Source organism: Bombina bombina, chromosome 2, assembly GCF_027579735.1.
Source record: "Bombina bombina isolate aBomBom1 chromosome 2, aBomBom1.pri, whole genome shotgun sequence".
Taxonomy (NCBI): domain Eukaryota; kingdom Metazoa; phylum Chordata; class Amphibia; order Anura; family Bombinatoridae; genus Bombina; species Bombina bombina.
Genome location: NC_069500.1, coordinates 502,727,923 through 502,747,995, shown reverse-complemented (window position 1 = coordinate 502,747,995; position 20,073 = coordinate 502,727,923). Strand labels below are relative to the sequence as shown.

The window sequence follows — 20,073 nt, the reverse complement described above, 5'->3', positions numbered from 1 at the left end:
AACGAGATTAATAATAAATTATATCGTCTCATCTCCAATCACAATGGATAGGGGAACACGTCAGGGGTGCCCTCTCTCCCCTCTTCTTTTCAACATCGCTATTGAACCCCTAGCAATTATGATAAGAAAACATTTAGAAGGTATAAAGATACAAAACTATGAGATAAAAATAGGTTTATATGCCAATGATTTATTAATCTATCTGTCCAATTCAAAATTAAATATACCAAAACTCCTTCAAATAACTGATCAATTTGGCTCCTTTTCGGGATATAATGTGAATAAATCAAAATCCGAAATACTCTGGCTTAGAAGAAATAGTAGCTCAATCTTAGTTACTCCATTTAAAGTGGTTACAGATTCTTTTAAGTATTTAGGGATTCACATACCGACTAGTGTAAAAGATTTATACAAATTTAATATATTCCCTATACTCTCTACTATCAGGGAGAAACTTAAAACCTGGCAGAATTTGCCTTTATCAGTTTCTGGTCGTTCAGAACTGTTCAAAATGGTTCTCCTTCCCAAGCTTCTGTTTATTCTCCAGAACCTGCCTCTAATTTTACTGGAAAAAGACGTTCGCTTCTTTAATACCGCAATTAGACAATTTTTATGGCAAGGGAAAAGGCCCAAAATATCTCTCACTAAACTCACTGTGTCAAGGGAATATGGAGGCTTGGCACTGCCAAATATTAGAGCATATAATCTCAGCTTCTTAGCACGCATAGTTGCCGACTGGATTCACACTAAAAATTACATTTTAAACAATGAATTAGAAATAAACGTCTGTGCGCCATATCTCCCTGTGGCTTTGATCCACTTTTTACCAAAGGAACTGCCAGCAAATATCAAGAGACTCAAAACTATATCTAACCCCATTAAGGCATGGTGGAAATTAACCGGATCTCTTTCAGTGTCCAGCAGCGCCTAGAAACATCTTCCCTTGAGAGGGAACCCACGATTCCAAGCAGGTTTAAAATCAGAAGTTTTTGATAGATGGCATAATAAGGGCCTGGATAAACTAATTTATATAATAGACAAAGATAGGAATTGTATCAAAACTTTTGAGGAATTAAAATTTGAATTTAATCTACCTAATAAAGACTTCTTCGCTTACCTGAAAATAAGGCACCTCGCTACCGAAATAATTAAAGAACAAGGCCATGGCTGGACACTAGGCAAGCTGGAAAGCTGGCTCGCCTTAGCAAAAATTGGCCTTATGTCTATCTCCCCATGCTATCAAATACTTATTAATGAGAAAGGAGCTCTATTATTAGATAATTTGGCCTTAATATGGAGCTCACTGCTACCTCAGAGCAATATTGAACCGAAAAATTTACAATAATCAATTAATAAAGTTGCATCTTCTACATTATCGGCCACATGGCGAGAGTCTCACCTTAGGCTCCTTCACAGGACATACTTCACCCCTGAGAAAGGCCATAGAATCCATAATCAGCAATTTAATAAATGCCCCAAATGTTCCTACCCAGCAGCCGACTTGATTCATATGTTCTGGTCTTGCCCAAAAATAAGAAATTTATGGAACAGACTAGAGTTCTGGCTCAAAACCACATTAAAAATTAAATCACTCTCCTTGTCATTATACCAAATTATACTGTGCCTGAAGCCGGAAGGTAGCTATCAGGATAATGATAAATTAGTAACTCTTTCTATATTAGCTACCAGATATTTGATTTGTAAGAAATGGAAATTGAGAGCCCTTCCTACAATCCCTGAGATTAAGAACTATTTAAAAAAGCAATGTGTATTAGAACAGAAGGACACAAACATCAATAAAGAACCAGATATAAGGAATTTCTTCAACAAATGGGCAGCTTTTATAAAAACATTTAATGAAAGTGAAATTGACTATTTGATCTTCCCATTTAAAAATTCAGAGATAGCTCTTCTTGGTATCTGGTAGATGGGGAGAGGGGAGAGAGATATGTTAGGTTTTTTTTTATTTAATTATTTATTTAATTTTTATTTATTTTTTATTCATTATTTTTTTTTTCTTTTTTTTCTTTTTTTCTTAAGTTGATCTTATACTAGAATGATTGGTTTTCATGGTAGGTGAGAAAATTGAAGGAAAAAACCCAGCAGAGAATATAATTAACCTTTTGTTCTTTGTATTTTTTTCGTTATGTTATAAGTACATTGCTACAAACTCTGCATAATATCAAGAGCATTGATAATAACTGCCTTTCTGGCTCATATTTGTTTTGTAAAATGAACTGCCCTGCACGGCGTAAGATATGTTCTTGTTTTCTTTTTTTATATATTGAACTGTATATAATGCTGGTTGTAAATAAAGATTAAAAAAAAAAATTACATTCTCTATTTAAATCATGAAAGTTTTTTTTGGACTTGACTGTCCATTTAAATAAACGGCCCCATGTATGTTAAGGGATTCTACAACCAAAGTGTAGATAAAAGTTTTCATTTTGTGATAGAAAAGGAATATGTGGACTGTACAGAAAAATCTAATAAATAGCGAAAGCTTCCAGTCCAGGTTTCCCCTACACTCTAAGCTTCACTCACCTGCAGCTAATCATGGGCAGTTAACTTTTGTTAGAGAATGTGTGCTGAGCTGTACTGAACTGCTGTTTATGGGTTCTAGGCCTATAAGTGTACTATTTTGTTTTTGAAGAATTTGTAGTTAGTGTGAACCATCCACCCAACTTTTGCAAGGATTACATTATACTGTATAGTAAGTGCTGTGGAATAAGGTTTTGTTTATGTTTATTAATGACTATTGTAAACTGTCTGAAAATAAACAGGCCAAGGCTTTTATACATAAACCAGTGTGGAGTAATTTTCTGCTGTAAAAATACTGTTTCAAAGCTGATCCCAGGATAAATTTATTAAGGAGAGGGATATTTTTGTTACAATATATAACTTTGTAGTTTAGTCAGTAACTAATTTTAACACATTAAATATACTATATCCATAATATTTTTCATAAATGCATGAACTGTGCAGTTGCATATTTTTATTAACTTAAAGGGATACTTAACCCAAATTTTTTTTCTTTTGTGATTCAGATAGAGCAGGCATTTTTAAGCAACTTTCTAATTTACTCCTATTATCAATTGTTTTTTGTTCTTTTGCTATCTTTATTTGAAAAAGAAAGTTCAGACCTCTGGACAGTACTTGTTTATTGGTGGATGAATTCATTCACTAATCAGCAAGAACAACCCAGGTTGTTCACAAAAAATGAGCCGGCATCTAAACTTACATGCTCTACCTGAATCACAAAGAAAAAAATTGGGTTCAGTGTCCTTTTTAATGATATAGCTGATGAACAGAACAGCTAAACAAAAATACTCAGGAATTAAGCATATTAATCATTTTATCTGAGTTTTGTGTTATTTTTGTATTATATAATTATCAAACAGGAATTGTAGAAAACCTTTACTCTTATAAACAGACTAAAATATATATTTGGCTTTTTATAAATAGTAGGTAGGTACTTTATTTTTATTTTGTTTTATATGGGAAAAGTTATTATTTTAATTGCACATACAAGGCCAGCACATGCTATACAGCAAATATTTTTTTTTGTGGCTTTTAAATGTTCCCAGTTTCTATGCCCCCAGTGCTGTGCATGTTATATCTCTGCAGCAGCAGCATTTGCAATAGAAAAAGCATGTGTACAATCCTCCTTTCCTATGAGCTTTTGATCTCCTTTATTGTTGCACAGTTATGACACTGCACACAACTATATATTCTGATATATATATATATATATATATATATATATATATATATATATACCCACATATCTCTATCTCTCTCTATAGATTTACACATTTGCTTTGTAGCATATGTTGGCTCCTCAACAAAAAAAATAGTATGTTTTATGCAAATGAATAGTTCTGGAATTTCATATTATTATTATTATTATTATTATTATTATTTATTTATAAAGTGCCAACAGATTCCGCAGTGCTGCCCATGGGTACAAGGATAACAGTACAGTGGAGAAACAATCCGATAAGACACAACATTTTACAGACAAATACAGGGGGAATTGAGGGCCCTGTTCCCGTGGGAACTTACAATCTAGATGGGTCGGACGATTGGAAACAGGAGGTGGGGACTGCAGAGGTGAGAATGATATTAGTGAGGAGATAGAGGGCAACTGTTAGTTAATTGAAGTTAGTTTGTTAATAAATCAGGTGATAAACTTCCCTGAACAGAAAGGTCTTTAGGGAACGTTTAAAGGAGGAGAGGATAGGGGCAAGTCTGACATCTCGAGGAAGTGCGTTCCAAAGGTTTGTTGCCGCACGAGAGAAGTCCTGTAGTCTAGAATGAGAGGAGGTGATGGTAGAGGACGCAAGAAACAGGTCGTTGTTGGATCTTAGGGGACAGGGCAAGAGTATATTTGTTGATGAGTGAGGACAGGTAGGGTGGGGCAGCATTGGTGAGGGCTTTGTAGGTCAGGGTGAGAATTTTTAATTTAACTCTGTTGTGAATGGGGAGCCAGTGAAGGGACTCACAGAGAGGCGCAGCAGAAACAGAGCATTGAGAGAGGTGGATTAGCCTAGCATATGCATTTAGGACGGATTGGAGGGGAGAGAGGCGGGAGAGAGGGAGGCCAGTTAGTAAGTTGTTACAGTAGTCAAATCGGGAAATTACCAGGGAGTGGATGAGCTGTTTGGTAGTTTCAGCACTCAGAAACGGGTGAATTTTGGAGATATTGCATAGGTGGTGAATGAACAAGTGTGTGTGTGTATGTATGTATGTATATATATATATATATATATATATATATATATATATATATATATATATATATATATATATATATATATATATATATATATATAAAAGGATCATGAATAAAGCACTCACTGGTCCAACAGCATCTGTGGCAAAAAAACTTTAATGTATGTTGTGACGTTTCGGGACAGTACAAGTCCCTGCCTCTGACAAGTAAAATTGTACACAATCAGCCTTTAAATAGGCCCCAAACAACACTCCCCTCAGAAGCAGCCAATCAAGACTGTACAAATAACACACCCCTTCAGTGACCAATAGAACTGCGTTACAGATTCTCAAAATTAAAACAAATGCATGAATATAATTGTTAAAAAATAATAATAAGCCCAAAATCAAACCCTCCAGGGAGTGATTACACCCACACACTTGGGGTCAACAAAAAAATAAAATAAAGAAAGTCCCAATAACTAAAAAAAATGTAAAGCATAACAAAAACCTCTCAGCCAATCATCATCAAGTTTGTATATGGTAATGGAGCGTCATACATGGTAACCAAGCACTGTTGCTAAGGACGCCCTGATCGTGAGTAATCAGCTGCCGAAATCAACACACCACCAAGATCTATATACATAATACAAATATAGTAGCTCAAAATAAAGTGCTTAAATAATACCCATGACACCAAGAAAACTTTAGACATTCATCTGTTGTCCCCGAATGTAAAACTGTCATTCATAGCCTTCGTATGTAAACAGCACGCCCCCCCATTTGTTGATTGGTTGCATAATTCACCAATAGATGTATATTGCATGCATTGCCCAGTAACTCATAAACAACTATCGACTATTGAAGTTGATAACTACCGCATCATATATCCGTTTTAAATTTGAGAATCTGTCACGCAATTCTATTGGTCACTGAAGGGGTGTGTTATTTGTACAGTCTTGATTGGCTGCTTCTGAGGGGAGTGTTGTTTGGGGCCTATTTAAAGGCTGATTTTGTACACTTTTACTTGTCAGGGGAAGGGACTTGTACTGTCCCGAAACGTCACATACATTAAAGTTTTTTTTGCCACAGATGCTGTTGGACCAGTGAGTGCTTTATTTGTGAACCTTTACAAATACCTTCAGAGCACCCTGGCAGCTGTTCCAAGTCGGTAGGGGTGCATAGACACCAATTGCCTGTATATATATATATATATATATATATATATATATATATATATATATATATATACTATAATTGCATTTGTTATGTCCGTCGGCAGTTGCGCACGCATCCTCAATGGAATGTTGGCAGCGCGAGGACAAAAGAATTCACCTGGATGCAGCGAAGGCAAACGGAGCATTACAAAAGCAACAACCAACAACGCCCACATCAAGTATTTAAAAAAAAAAAAACACCGCCCGCACGAAATACATTAAAAAAAAAAACAACAGCCTCCTACACAAAGTATTACCACATACACTGCTAACCTCCACATCGCTAAATAATAAAGTAATTAACACCTTAAAGGGACACTGAACCCACATTTTTTCTATCATGATTCAGATAGAGCATGTAATTTTAAGCAACTTTCTAATTTACTCCTAATATCAAATTATTTTCATTCTCTTGGTATCTTTATTTTAAATTCAAGAATGTTTAGATGCCGGCCCATTTTTGGTGAACACACTGTGTTGTTCTTGCTGATTGGTGGGTAAATTCACCTACCAATAAACAAGTGCTTTCCATGGTGCTGAACCAAAAAATAGCTTATATGCCTTCTTTTTCAAATGAAGAAAGCAAGAGAACGAAGAAAAATTGATAATAGGAGTAAATTAGAAAATTTGGGTTCAGTGTCCCTTTAATCACTTAACCGTCAACCACCCACATCGGAATACACCTAATTACCCTATTAACCTCTAAACCGCAAAACTCCCACATCGCAATAAACTTAATTATCCTATCAAACCCTAAACCGAAAAACCCCCACATCGCAATAAACCTAATTAACTTATTAACCCCTTAAACCAAAACCCACAATGCAAACAACTATTTAAATAACTAAGTACCCTATCCTAACACCCCCTAAACTAACACCACCTTAAATTAAGCTAAACTAATAAATTCTAAAAAATAAAACTAAAAAAAATAAGTTTAGAAAAATAAAAAAGGCTAACATTACAGAAATTAAAAAATCAAATTACCAAATTTTACTAAATTAAACCTAATCCCTATGAAAATAAAAAAGCCCCCTTAAAATAAAAAAAAAACCCTACTCTAAGAATAAACTACCAGTAGCCCTTAAAAGGGATTTTTGCATTGCATTGCCCCAGAATAATCAGCTCTTTTACAAAAAATACACAAAGTCTCCCCTAATAGTAAAACCCTCCCACCCACCAAACCCCCCAAAATAAAAGAACCTATCACTAACAAACCTAAACTACCCATTGTCCTGAAAAGGGCATTTGTTTGGGCATTGCCCTTAAAAGGGCATTTAGCTCTTTTACTGCCCATCCCTAATCTAAATAAAACAAACCCCCCAAAAAAACCTTAAAAAAATCCTAAGTGTAACCCCCAGGTTGGTACTCACGTTCCTGAAGTTCGGGGGAGAAGGTCCTGTTCCATGCGGTGAAGACTTCTTCCAAGCGGTGACCTCTTCTTTCTTCTTCCAGGAACAATCCAGTGTGGAGCTGAAGACCGATGACCCTGAAACTGAAGACCGGTGACCCTGGAACTGAAGACCGGCGACCCTGGAACTGAAGACCAGCAAGCCATGGAGCATCTTTAGTTCCAGTGTCACCGGTATTCAGCTCCGCGGTCATCGGTCTTCAGCTCCGCTCCACGCAGTATGTTCCTGGAAGAAGAAACAAGAGGTCGCCGCTTGGAAGAAGACTTCACCGTCTGGAACAGGACCTTCTCCACCGGACTTCAGGAACGGTGAGTAGAAACCTGGGGGTTAGAGTTAGGCTTTTTTAATTTTTTGGGGGGGTTGTTTTATTTAGATTAGGGATGGGCAGTAAAAGAGCTAAATGCCCTTTTAAGGGTACAGCCCAAACAAATGCCCTTTTCAGGGCAATGGGTGGTTTAGGTTTTTTTAGTGTTAGGTTCTTTTATTTTGGGGGGTTTGGTGGATGGGGGGTTTACTGTTAGGGGGGCTTTGTGTATTTTTTGTAATAGAGTTGATTATCTTGGTGCAATGCCCTGCAAAAAGCCCTTTAAAGGGCTACTGGTAATTTATTCTTAGAGTAGGGGGTGTTTTTATTTTGGGGGGCTTATTTATTTTTTATAGGGATTAGGTTTCATTTTGTAAAATTTGATAATTTGATTTTTTATTTTTTGTAACGTTAGCCTTTTTTATTTTTGTAAGCTTAGTTTTTTTTTGTAACTTTAGAATTTATTAGTTTAGATAATTTGGGTTAATTTAAGGGGGTGTTAGGTTAGGGGTTGTTAGGTGAGGGAGCTTATTTATTTAAATAGTTATTTGCGTTGTAGGTTTTGGCGGTTTAAGGGGTTAATAAGTTAATTAGGTGTATTGCGATGTAGGGGTTTTGCGGTTTAGGGGTTATAAGTTTAATTATGCTTATTGAGATATTTAAGGCAGTAGTCTATTATAATTATAGTAATTATTGCTTCACCTGTAGCTTAAATATTTATATAAAAGAAGAGTTACACAATAGGTTGTTTCTACATCTGTAGTTTAAAAAAATAATTAGACTGCCCTCTGGGCAGGCTTATCGACTAGTATATATATGTAATGAAAACAAAAAAACTTAAGTGATTTATTAACTTCTAATGCTCCTTCTAAAAATGACTTTCTTTATAGCTTCCTGAACCTCCCTATTTCTTAAACTATAAATGATTGGGTTCAGTAATGGAGTCATGATTCCATAAAGCACGGGTACAACTTTATCTTGATCAAGAGAATAAGTTGAGGTGGGACGTATATATGTAAAAACACTTGTCCCAAAGAAAAGGGTGACAACTGTAAGGTGAGAACCACAAGTGGAGAATGTTTTATATCTTCCTGAAGCAGTCTTCATGTTTATGATTGCTCTAACAATGAAGATATACGATAAAAGAGTCACTAAGAAAGAACCTACAATTACTGACCCCCCTGCAGTATACACTACTACTTCATTAGGAGTGGTATCAGCACAAGCTATAGCAAGTAGAGGTGGGACGTCACAAAAAAAAAGATTTATAAACCTAGAGTTGCAGAATGGTAAACGAAAAGTAAAAACAGTGTGTGCAAGAGAATTTAAAAATCCAATGAAAGAGCACACCGCTACAAGCTTTATGCACAGTTTACGGCTCATTATTTCTGTGTAGCGCAATGGCATGCAAATAGCTACATAGCGATCGCCCGCCATGACAGATAGAAGAACACATTCAATTCCGCCAAAAGAAATAAACAGATACATCTGCGCCACACAGCCAGGAAAAGAGATTGTTTTTAACTCTGAGAGAAAATCTAAAAGGAGTTTAGGCACCGTGGAGGAAGTGAAGCAGATGTCTACTATGGAGAGGTAACGCAGAAATAAATACATGGGAGAGCTAAGTGTTGATGACAGAGTTATTGTTATCACCATGAGAGAATTCCCAACTAAAGTCAGTGAATAAACCAATAGGAAAAAAACAAAAAGTATACGTTCATTTTTGGTGTCATCAGTCAGCCCCAGTAGTATAAATCCTGAAGCCCATGCTGTTTGGTTGTTACTTTCCATGTATTTTCCATATATCTGTTCTCAGTACTCCTGCAAGACAAAGGTACATTTTAATTCATAATCATTTAGAAAGATATAAGTGTTTGTGCTTAAAGGACCACTATATGCAGAAGTATTGCATAATTAACAAGTGCATTATATAAGGAAAATGTTATAACTTAATCTGATTTTCAAATAAGCAGTACATTTTTTTTTTTCTTCTGACAAATGTATCATTTCGCCATTTGCCACCCCCTATATCATGTGGCACCCAATCAGCCAATCACAGACTAGAATATATATATATATATATACCTTGTGAGCTTGTGCACAGTCTGAGTAGGATCTAGTGCCCCAAAAAGTGTTTATATAAAAAGAATGTGAAAAATGTGATAATATAAATAAATTGGAAAGTCTCTTAAAATTGCATGCTGATTCTGATTCATGAAAGTTTAATTTTGATTTTAGTGTCCCTTTAACTCATACTGTGAGAGACTGAACAGGCATCTGCTCTAAATATTTCTGCAAGACAAAAAACTGTTGCATTGGCAGAAAACTCAAAAGTCATACATGAGAAGATGTGCTGGTTCAAAGGATTCTGCTGCAAGAAAATAATTTCTCTAGCGATGTTATTGATTTTACATTTTGGAAAAAGTGCATACTAACTCACACTATGGGATACAATACTCACATGCTACAAAAGTCCTTATAGGTTAATTGGTGGACAATGACAGGTTTGCACAGCAGAGGGCTGGTAAAACCTTTTCATGAAGGGCCACACAGTTAGTTTTCTTTTAGAACTCAGGGGCACGATCCGATAAACGGCATAGTGTGCGGCGCAAGCGAGGGAACCTGCGTCGCCCGCAGTTTCAGCTCACATCTCGAGCTATCCAATATACGGCGCCGTCAGTTGCTAACGTGCCGTAAGTCGGATAAACCAGCGATGTCCAGAAATCTGCGCAAGTACAAATTTCTGGCGTCGCCAGTGACTTACGCCACGTTAGAAACTGCCGGCGCCTACAAAACCTGACTAAAGTCTAAATCACCCGCACTGTCTAACACGCCTCCCTAACATAGCCTGACACGTCTAACCCTCTATCCGCTATCCCCCCTCACTATCTTAACAATAAAATATGTATTAACCCCTAAACTGCCGCTCCCGCACCCCGCCGCTACCTAATAAATTTATTAACCCCTAAACCGCCGCTCCTGGACCCCGCCGCCAGTTATATTAAATCTATAACCCCCTAAAGTGAGCCCCTACCCCGCCGCCATCTACCTTACCTACCCCCTAAAGTGAGCCCCTACCCCGCCACCATCTATTTTAAAATTATTAACCCCTAATTTAATCCTCCTACCCCGCCGCCATCTATATTACATTATTTAACCCCTAAAATACTAAACTATCCCTGCCGCTAAACCTAAGTCTAACCTTACAAATAGCCCTGAAAAGGGCTTTTTGCGTGGCATTACCCCAATGTAAACTGCTCTTTTGCCAGCCCTTAAAAGGGCTTTTGGTGGGGCTTTGTCACAAAGTAAACAGCTCTTTTGCATCTAATCTACATCCCCCTACACCGCGGCCACCTATAATAAATTTATTAACCCCTAATCTAATCCCCCTACGCCGCCGCCAGCTATATTAACTATATTAACCCTAATTATATTAGGGTTAATATAGTTATTATATTATAAATATTAACTATATTAACCCTAATTATATTAGGGTTAATATCGTTATTATACCCTATCTAACTCTAACATCCCTAACTAAATTCTTATTAAAATAAATCTAATTAATATTAATATTATTAATTAAAATATTCCTATTTAAATCTAAATACTTACCTATAAAATAAACCCTAAGATAGCTACAATATAATTAATAATTACATTATAGCTATGTTAGGGTTTATATTTATTTTACAGGTAAATTGTTAATTATTTTAACTAGGTATAATAGCTATTAAATAGTTATTAACTATTTAATAGCTACCTAGTTAAAATTATTACCCAATTACCTGTAAAATAAATCCTAACCTAAGTTACAAATACACCTACACTATTAATAAATTAAATAAACTACAAATATCTATCTAAAAATACAATTAAATAAACTAAACTAAATTACAAAAAAAACAAACACTAAATTACAAAAAATAAAAAAAAGATTACAAGATTTTTAAGCTAATTACACCTATTCTAAGCCCCCTAATAAAATAATAAAGCCCCCCAAAATAAAAAAAATTCCCTACCCTATTCTAAATTAAAAAAAGTTCAAAGCTCTTTTACCTTACCAGCCCTTAAAAGGGCTTTTTGTGGGGCATGCCCCAAAGAGTTCAGCTCTTTTGCCTGAAAAAAAACACAATACCACCCCCCAACATTACAACCCACCACCCACATACCCCTAATCTAACCCAAACCCCCCTTAAATAAACCTAACACTACCCCCCTGAAGATCTCCATACCTTATCTTCACCACGCCGGGCCGAACTCCTCATCCGATCCGGGCGATGTCTATCCAAGCGGCAAAGAAGAAATCTTCATCCCGGCGATGTCTTTATCCAAGCGGCAAAGAAGAAATCTTCATCCCGGCGATGTCTTTATCCAAGCGGCAAAGAAGAAATCTTCATCCCGGCGATGTCTTTATCCAAGCGGCAGCAAAGTCTTCTTCCATCCGGCAGCATCTTTCATCAGCCAATAGAACGCGAGTTCAATCTGATTGGCTGATTGAACTTGAATCTGATTGGCTGATTCAATCAGCCAATCAGATTTTTCTACCTTAATTCCGATTGGCTGATAGAATCCTATCAGCCAATCGGAATTCGATGGACGCCATCTTGGATGACGTCATTTAAAGGTACCTCATTCGTCGTTCAGTCGTCGACCGGGATGGATGCTCCGCGTCGGTGGAGTGAAGAAGGAAGATTGAAGATGCCGCTTGATGGAAGATGCTGCCGGATGGAAGAAGACTTTGCTTCCGCTTGGATAAAGACATCGCCGGGATGAAGATTTCTTCTTTGCCGCTTGGATAAAGACATCGCCGGGATGAAGATTTCTTCTTTGCCGCTTGGATAGACATCGCCCGGATCGGATGAGGAGTTCGGCCCGGCGTGGTGAAGATAAGGTAGGGAGATCTTCAGGGGGTAGTGTTAGGTTTATTTAAGGGGGGTTTGGGTTAGATTAGGGGTATGTGGGTGGTGGGTTGTAATGTTGGGGGTGGTATTGTGTTTTTTTTTCAGGCAAAAGAGCTGAACTCTTTGGGGCATGCCCCACAAAAAGCCCTTTTAAGGGCTGGTAAGGTAAAAGAGCTTTGAACTTTTTTTTAATTTAGAATAGGGTAGGGAATTTTTTTTTATTTTGGGGGGCTTTATTATTTTATTAGGGGGCTTAGAATAGGTGTAATTAGCTTAAAAATCTTGTAATATTTTTTTTATTTTTTGTAATTTAGTGTTTTTTTTTTTTTGTAATTTAGTTTAGTTTATTTAATTGTATTTTTAGATAGATATTTGTAGTTTATTTAATTTATTAATAGTGTAGGTGTATTTGTAACTTAGGTTAGGATTTATTTTACAGGTAATTGGGTAATTATTTTAACTAGGTAGCTATTAAATAGTTAATAACTAATAGCTATTATACCTAGTTAAAATAATTAATAATTTACCTTTAAAATATATATAAACCCTAACATAGCTATAATGTAATTATTAATTATATTGTAGCTATCTTAGGGTTTATTTTTTAGGTAAGTATTTAGATTTAAATATGAATATTTTAGTTTATAATATGAATTAGATTTATTTAATAAGAATTTAGTTAGGGGTGTTAGGGTTAGATAGAGTTAATATAGTTAATATAAATACTATAGTAACTATATTAACTATATTAACCCTAATATTATTAGGGTTAATATAGTTAATATATATAATGTAATAACTATATTAACTATAATATACTTAGGGTTAATATAGATAATATAGCTGGCGGCGGGGTAGGTAGATTAATTTAGGGGTTAATAATTTTAATATAGATGGCGGCGGTGTAAGGGGCTTACATTAGGGGTTAATACTATTAATATAGGTGGCGGCGGTGTAGGGAGGGCAGGTTATAGGGCAAAAGAGCTGTTTACTTTGGGGCAAAGCCCCGCAAAAGGCCCTTTTAAGGGCTGGTAATAGAGATAATTATTTTAGGGGGATTAGATTAGGGGTTAATAATATTAATATAGCTGGCGGCGGTATAGGGGGAGTAGATTAGGGGTTAATAATTTTAATATAGATGGCGGTGGTGTAAGGGGCTTACATTAGGGGTTAATACTATTAATATAGGTGGCGGCGGTGTAGGGAGGGCAGGTTATAGGGCAAAAGAGCTGTTTACTTTGGGGCAAAGCCCCTCAAAAGGCCCTTTTAAGGGCGGGTAATAGAGATAATTATTTTAGGGGGATTAGATTAGGGGTTAATAATATTAATATAGCTGGCGGCGGTATAGGGGGAGTAGATTAGGGGTTAATAATTTTTATATAGGTGGCGGCGGTGTAAGGGGTCAGATTAGGGGATAGATAAGGTAGATGGCGGCGGTGTAAGGGGTTCACATTAGGGGATGGATCAGTTAGATGGTGGCGGTTTTAGAGGCTCACAGTAGGGGGTTAGTTTATGTAGATGGCAGCGGGGTCCGGGATCGGCGGTTTAGGGGTTAAATACTTTAATAGGGATTATGGCGGGGATCGCGGTTGACAGGTAGATAGAAATTGCGCATGCGTTAGGTGTTAGGTTTATTTTGTAGCTAGTTTAGGTAGTTACGGGGCTCCAATAGTCAGCGTAAGGCTTCTTACGGCTGCTTTTTGTGGCGAGGTGAAAATGGAGTAAGATTTCTCCATTTTCGCCACGTAAGTCCTTACACTGTATATTGGATACCAAACTGCGCTGGTTTGGTATACCTGCCTATGGCAGAAATATACGTGCGTAACTTCTAGGTTATGCCGTATATAGGATACCAAACCAGCGCAAATATTGGCGTCGCCGGCTTTTGCGGGCGACGATTTTTATCAGATCGACCCCCAGATGTTTTATTGTATTTACCTTTATAAAGATACAATCCAAAGAAGTTATGTTTTATTGTATACACAGAATCAAAAAACCCACAAAGAGGAAGGAAGTATCAATCTATATTTTGCAAATTGGGAGAAATACTCTAGATTAAAGGGACATAAAACCCAAACTTTTTCTTTCCTGATTCAGATAAAACATACTATTTTAAAGAACTTTCCAATTTACTTCTATTATCTAATTTGCTTTATTCTCTTGGTATCCTTTGCTGAAGGAGCAGTAATGCACTAGCTGAAAGCCAATATTTATATATATATATATATATATATATATATATATATGTGTGTGTGCATTCACCAATCAGCAGCTTTTGAGCCTACCTACGTTTACTTTTCAACAAAGGATACAAAGAGAATGAAACAAATTAGATAATATAAATAAATAGGAAAGTTATTTAAAATGGCATACTCTGTGGCGGAGCTACGACGTGCTGGGACATGGCTGTGTTCTAGGTATGCTCCGTACCTGTCGTAGCTCATATAACATGAAAGGGTAGGTAGAGGATGTGATTTAACTATAACTCCCTTGCTAATATATGGGACAAGACTTTGAGCCTGGTTTGACCTCCTGCAAATCCATAAAAGACTCCCTGTCACTGATTCCTAAGAACGTGGCTGAAGGTGCGGCCGCCATATTAGAGTGAGCCATAGAAAAGAAGCCCAGCAAAAACGGACACATTACCGGTGCGGACGGATTACCCCTCACACTAACCATCAAGAGACGCCATCCCCCAGCGGTACCGACATCTTTATTCTCCTGCAGTAAGTGTAACGAGCAGAGGCTCGGGCAGAGAGAGCATGCTGCGTGTCACGTCACGCTCCCTTGCTCTGATGGTTGCTGACTCCGGAGGGAGAGAATTCTGAGGATACCACACCAGACCACTTAGGGCCACAGGTCCGCCAGACCCATATTCTTCCCAGGCAATTACAAAAAGTAGCAGGTTGAGAGAGAGATATACGGAGGTGAGAGGATGTGAGGGACTCACGTTTATTAAGTTAAGTCTAATTCACATCTCAGATTTGTGGGCTTATTGCTTAATACTACCTAATAATACAGGACATAGGAAATTATATGTGGGCTCCAGGTACTATCGTTGTTTATAATAAAAGCACATCACTCACTAATTGTGGGCAGAGGAAGAGGGAGGTGGACACTTTTGATATCTATAAGCTTCTAAACTTGAATATAGGTGCTGAACTGTTTGACTTGCCCAGGCCCTTCTGCCTTTCTAAAGTTAAGCGCATACCATGCATAGGGATCCTCACCATATAAATTTAAGGCTTCTGGGAGACTTAAAACAATATTTTAATTAAGTTTACAAGAGCTTGAAGGCTCTCTTGTGCACACCGTGCAGTACACAGACATGTCTCAACGTAAAGGTCCAAAGACAGATAAAGCAGCCAAACCTGTAGCAAATACACCCTCAGTGACTGCTTTTTTTCACTCTCCGGAGTCAAATCCGTCTGAATTGTCTGAACCCAAAGATAAGCTGATATCAGAACAACAGTTGGAACATACATTTATGCATCAAAACACAATGCAGATGTTAAGATTAAGAACACAGCTCACTGATATGTCCTCCAAATCTGACTTTGAATCACTGAAATCCTTCATTAAAGAGGAAATGAAAGATCTCAAGAGAGACCTAAATGACATGGGCTCCAGGATTGAATATCTTGAAGAAGGCCAGGAAGCTCTCAATAATTTAGTTAGCTCAAATACAACCCAGATATCAATACAGGACTCCATTGTTCAAACTCTCCAAGAAAAACTAGAATATATAGACAATTGGGGGAGGCGAAGCAACCTTAGATTAAGAGGAATTCCAGAAGAAGTCCAGCAAGACCAGTTAAAAGCTTATCTAAGGGACTTGTATGTTTTTTTGCTCCCCAGATCACCTCCACTTATGATGATATTGAACAAATTCACAGGGCTCTCAGGCCACTCTCCAAACCTCCCGCCCCACCTAGGGATGTTATTGTGAAGTTTCTAAAATATACCACCAAAGAAGAACTTTGTCTTATTGCACGGTCAAAACGTGAAATTATAGTTAAAGATCACTCTATACAAATATACCAAGACCTCTGTCCTCAAACTATACAGAGAATGAAAGATTTATTACCAAGGCCCTTCAGGAAAATAATATCCGCTATCGATGGGGATTCACGTTCAGTTTAATAGTCTCCCATAATGGATCTCAAGCCATCTACAAAAACTTCCAGGACTTGGATAACTTTTCTAAGAAACTAAATATAAACATTGTTCCTCCCAAAGACAATGTTCTGGACACTTCTTCACCACTGAAGGATAACAGCCAGGATCCTCCCAGGGAGCAACGCCAACAATGGATCACAGCCCAAGAGAAGGAAAACAGATCTCCCTAACCAGAATACCACCACTAATACTGTGAACTCGACTTAGTTGATGGACTTAAATGATAATTCCTATACCATGGACTGGTTTAGGGCATGCAGTTTTAATCCGGATGCAGCCCTGAACTGGAGGCTATCTGGTCTTAAAAGTAGGGTGAGATCTACATGTTTGTCATTGAATGTGTTAATTATGTTGAGGTTAATCTGTATCTTGTCCCGGTTTTTTATTTCTTCTTTTTGGTTATGACCGCAGGGTTCAGTTATTATAGAATTTAGAGAGGTTACTAAAGGTACTTGACCCATTTCATATAGTTTCTAGTCACTTGTCAATGACTGTATTGCTCCTCAGATCAAGTTACAATAAAGATAGTAAACAGCTGAACCCTTAAGTATTTTCATGGAAAGGGAATTAACATATATTCTTCTTTTTCTTATACAAGTCTTAACTCCACCCCCTATATTTATATATATATATATATATATATATATATATATATATATATATATATATATAGCTTACATTTATCTATTTAGAGCAATGTTACAACACCATTTTCCCCCCAATTAAAGTGTATAGTTTTAAGGATACACTATGTTCAGGAAATGTTTATTGTATTTTTGTTGTTCCTGTTATGTTGCTTATGTTCGTATTGTCTCACATACCTCTATTGGTTATAAATTTGTATGCCAAGAAATATGTTTAAAACTCCACTAAATTAGTTGAAATGACACACTTTCTAAAACTCTATTCAAACATTAGCTATGAATAATATTAAAATTCTCTCACATAACGTTGAAGGATTCAATATCCCGCAGAAAAGATCTGTAGCACTTTGGGATTATAAGAGACTCCACTGTGATGTTGTGATGCTTCAAGAGACCCACATTAAACGAGGTCAGGAACCTAGACAGTCTTTCGCGAAATTTGGTCCTGTATACTTTACGTCAAATTCCACTAAACACAATGGTGTATGTATACTGATTAATACAAATTTGCCCTTTAAGATTAGTTCAGCTATCAGAGACAGGGAAGGTAGGTACTTAATTCTTTCAGGGACTCTGCATCACAAACATATTACTTTAGTTAACATTTACACACCTAACTTAGACTCCCCCCGATTTTTTCATCATATCTGCAAAAGAATGCTAGAAATCCCCAGAAATAGTCCGATTGTTGGAGGAGATTTTAATTTAGTGCTAGATCCAACTATGGATTGTATAGGAAAATCATCGACCCCCAATAAGACACTTCACTTAATTAAAAAATATCTTTCTTCATTGGCAATTCATGATATATGGCGTTTAAGTCACCCACACGACAAAGACTATACTTTTTACTCCTATCCCCACCGACACTATTCTAGGATAGACTACTTAATGACTGAAGTTACCAGCCTCTCCCAGGTCATATGTTCAGATATGTACCCCATTACATGATCTGACCATGCCATAATTAGCTGCACCATTAGCTTCCAGACACAGACATCCTTACAGCGCTCCTGGAGATTGGACTAAACCCCTTTGAAAGACCCTTTAATTCACACCCAAGTTATTAATATAATAGAGGATTATTTCCAATTAAATGATACACCTGACATTAACCCCCAACATCTGTGGAACGCGCATAAGTGTGTTCTCCGAGGGGAGTTGATAGCTCGGAAAACAGCTAAAAAGAAACAACACATGTATTTGTCCGTCCTTTTTGACTGACCTAAATAAGCTTCAAGAAATCCACAAGGCTTTTCCTAAGGACTGGATAGCCTTGAACATAAAAGACAGCAACTTAAAGGGACACTGTACCCAAATTTTTTCTTTTGTGATTCAGATAGAGCATGTCATTTTAAGCAACTTTCTAATTTACTCCTATTATCAAATTTTCTTCATTCTCTTGGTATCTTTATTTGAAATGCAAGAAAGTAAGTTTAGATGCCGGCCCATTTTTGGTGATCAACCTGGGTTGTTCTTCCTGATTGGTTGATAAAATCATCCATCAATAAAAAGTGCTGTCCATAGTTCTGAATAAAAAAAAAGCTTAGATGTCTTCTTTTTTAAATAAAGATAACAAGAGAACGAAGAAAAATTGATAATAGGAATAAATTAGAAGGTGGCTTAAAATTGCATGCTCTATGTGAATCATGAATTTGGGTTCAGTGTCCCTTTAATTGTTATTTGAGGTCTGAAGACAAAAGAAATGCTTTGTGCATTAAAAATAAATTTTATGAAGGGGCAAACAAACTGGAAATTATTAGCTAGACAGCTTAAAAAAAAGACACTTAGTAGATACATTATGCACATTAAAGACGATTGCGGCAAGGACTGGTATAATTCCACTGATATAGCAGAAAATTTTAGGCAGTACTATGAATCCCTGTATAATTTGAACCAAACGCGCTCATCTCCCACTGACTACGCTATAAAAGACTATCTGTCTCAGTTAGGTCTTCCTGAAATCACAATAGATCAAAAAGATGATTTGGATGCCCCATTCCTGGCAACAGAGATTCTAGGGGCAATTAAGTCAATAAAGGGGGGGAAGTCCCCTGGCCCTGACAGTTTTAGTAATGATTACTATATCACTTTTGGGGACCTTTTGGCACCATACCTTTTACAATATTTTCATACCATTGATGAGGACAATAAGTTTCCCCCTATAGCTCTGCAAGCGAAAATAATCTTGATACCAAAACCAAACAAATCTAACATATATATTCCAAACTATAGGCCAATTTCACTACTAAACTCCGAAATAAAAATTTATGCAAACATTTTAGCAAACCGTTTAAACAAAATATTACCCCAAATTATACATCAGGACCAGGTGGGATTTGTTCCTTTTTGTGAAGCTAAGGATAATGCAGTTCGTAATCTGCATTTGATGTGGCACGCTAAGTTCCAAAATATCCCTTCAGTTTGGCTGTCTACAGATGCGGAAAAGGCCTTCGACCATGTCGGTTGGCCTTTTTCTGAAAGCCACATTGGGTGCATTTGGGCTGGAGGACAAGACCGTTCATAGAATGTTTGCTTTATATAATAACCCTAGCGCCCAGATAATTCTTAATGACATTGTTTCTGACCCCCTGCAGATAGCAAATAGAACTAGACAGGGTTTTCCCTTGTCCCCCCTGCTGTTTACCTGCATCATTGAAGTGCTGGTAACCAAAATTAGACTAAATAACAATATACAGG

At 36.9% G+C, this 20,073-nt stretch overlaps 1 protein-coding gene across 1 annotated transcript; it reads right to left on the bottom strand.

Annotated features, from left to right (window-relative positions):
* Positions 1 to 8,495: 8,495 nt before the first annotated feature.
* LOC128647073 (olfactory receptor 5V1-like) lies at positions 8,496 to 9,437 on the bottom strand. The gene has a single exon (XM_053699889.1). It carries the CDS (start codon positions 9,435 to 9,437, stop codon positions 8,496 to 8,498), a length of 942 nt encoding a protein of 313 aa, XP_053555864.1.
* Positions 9,438 to 20,073: the final 10,636 nt, after the last annotated feature.

Bases quoted from the DNA above. Each gene is read 5' to 3' on its own strand.
- LOC128647073 (XM_053699889.1), bottom strand. From the start codon at position 9,437: ATGGAAAGTAACAACCAAACAGCATGGGCTTCAGGATTTATACTACTG.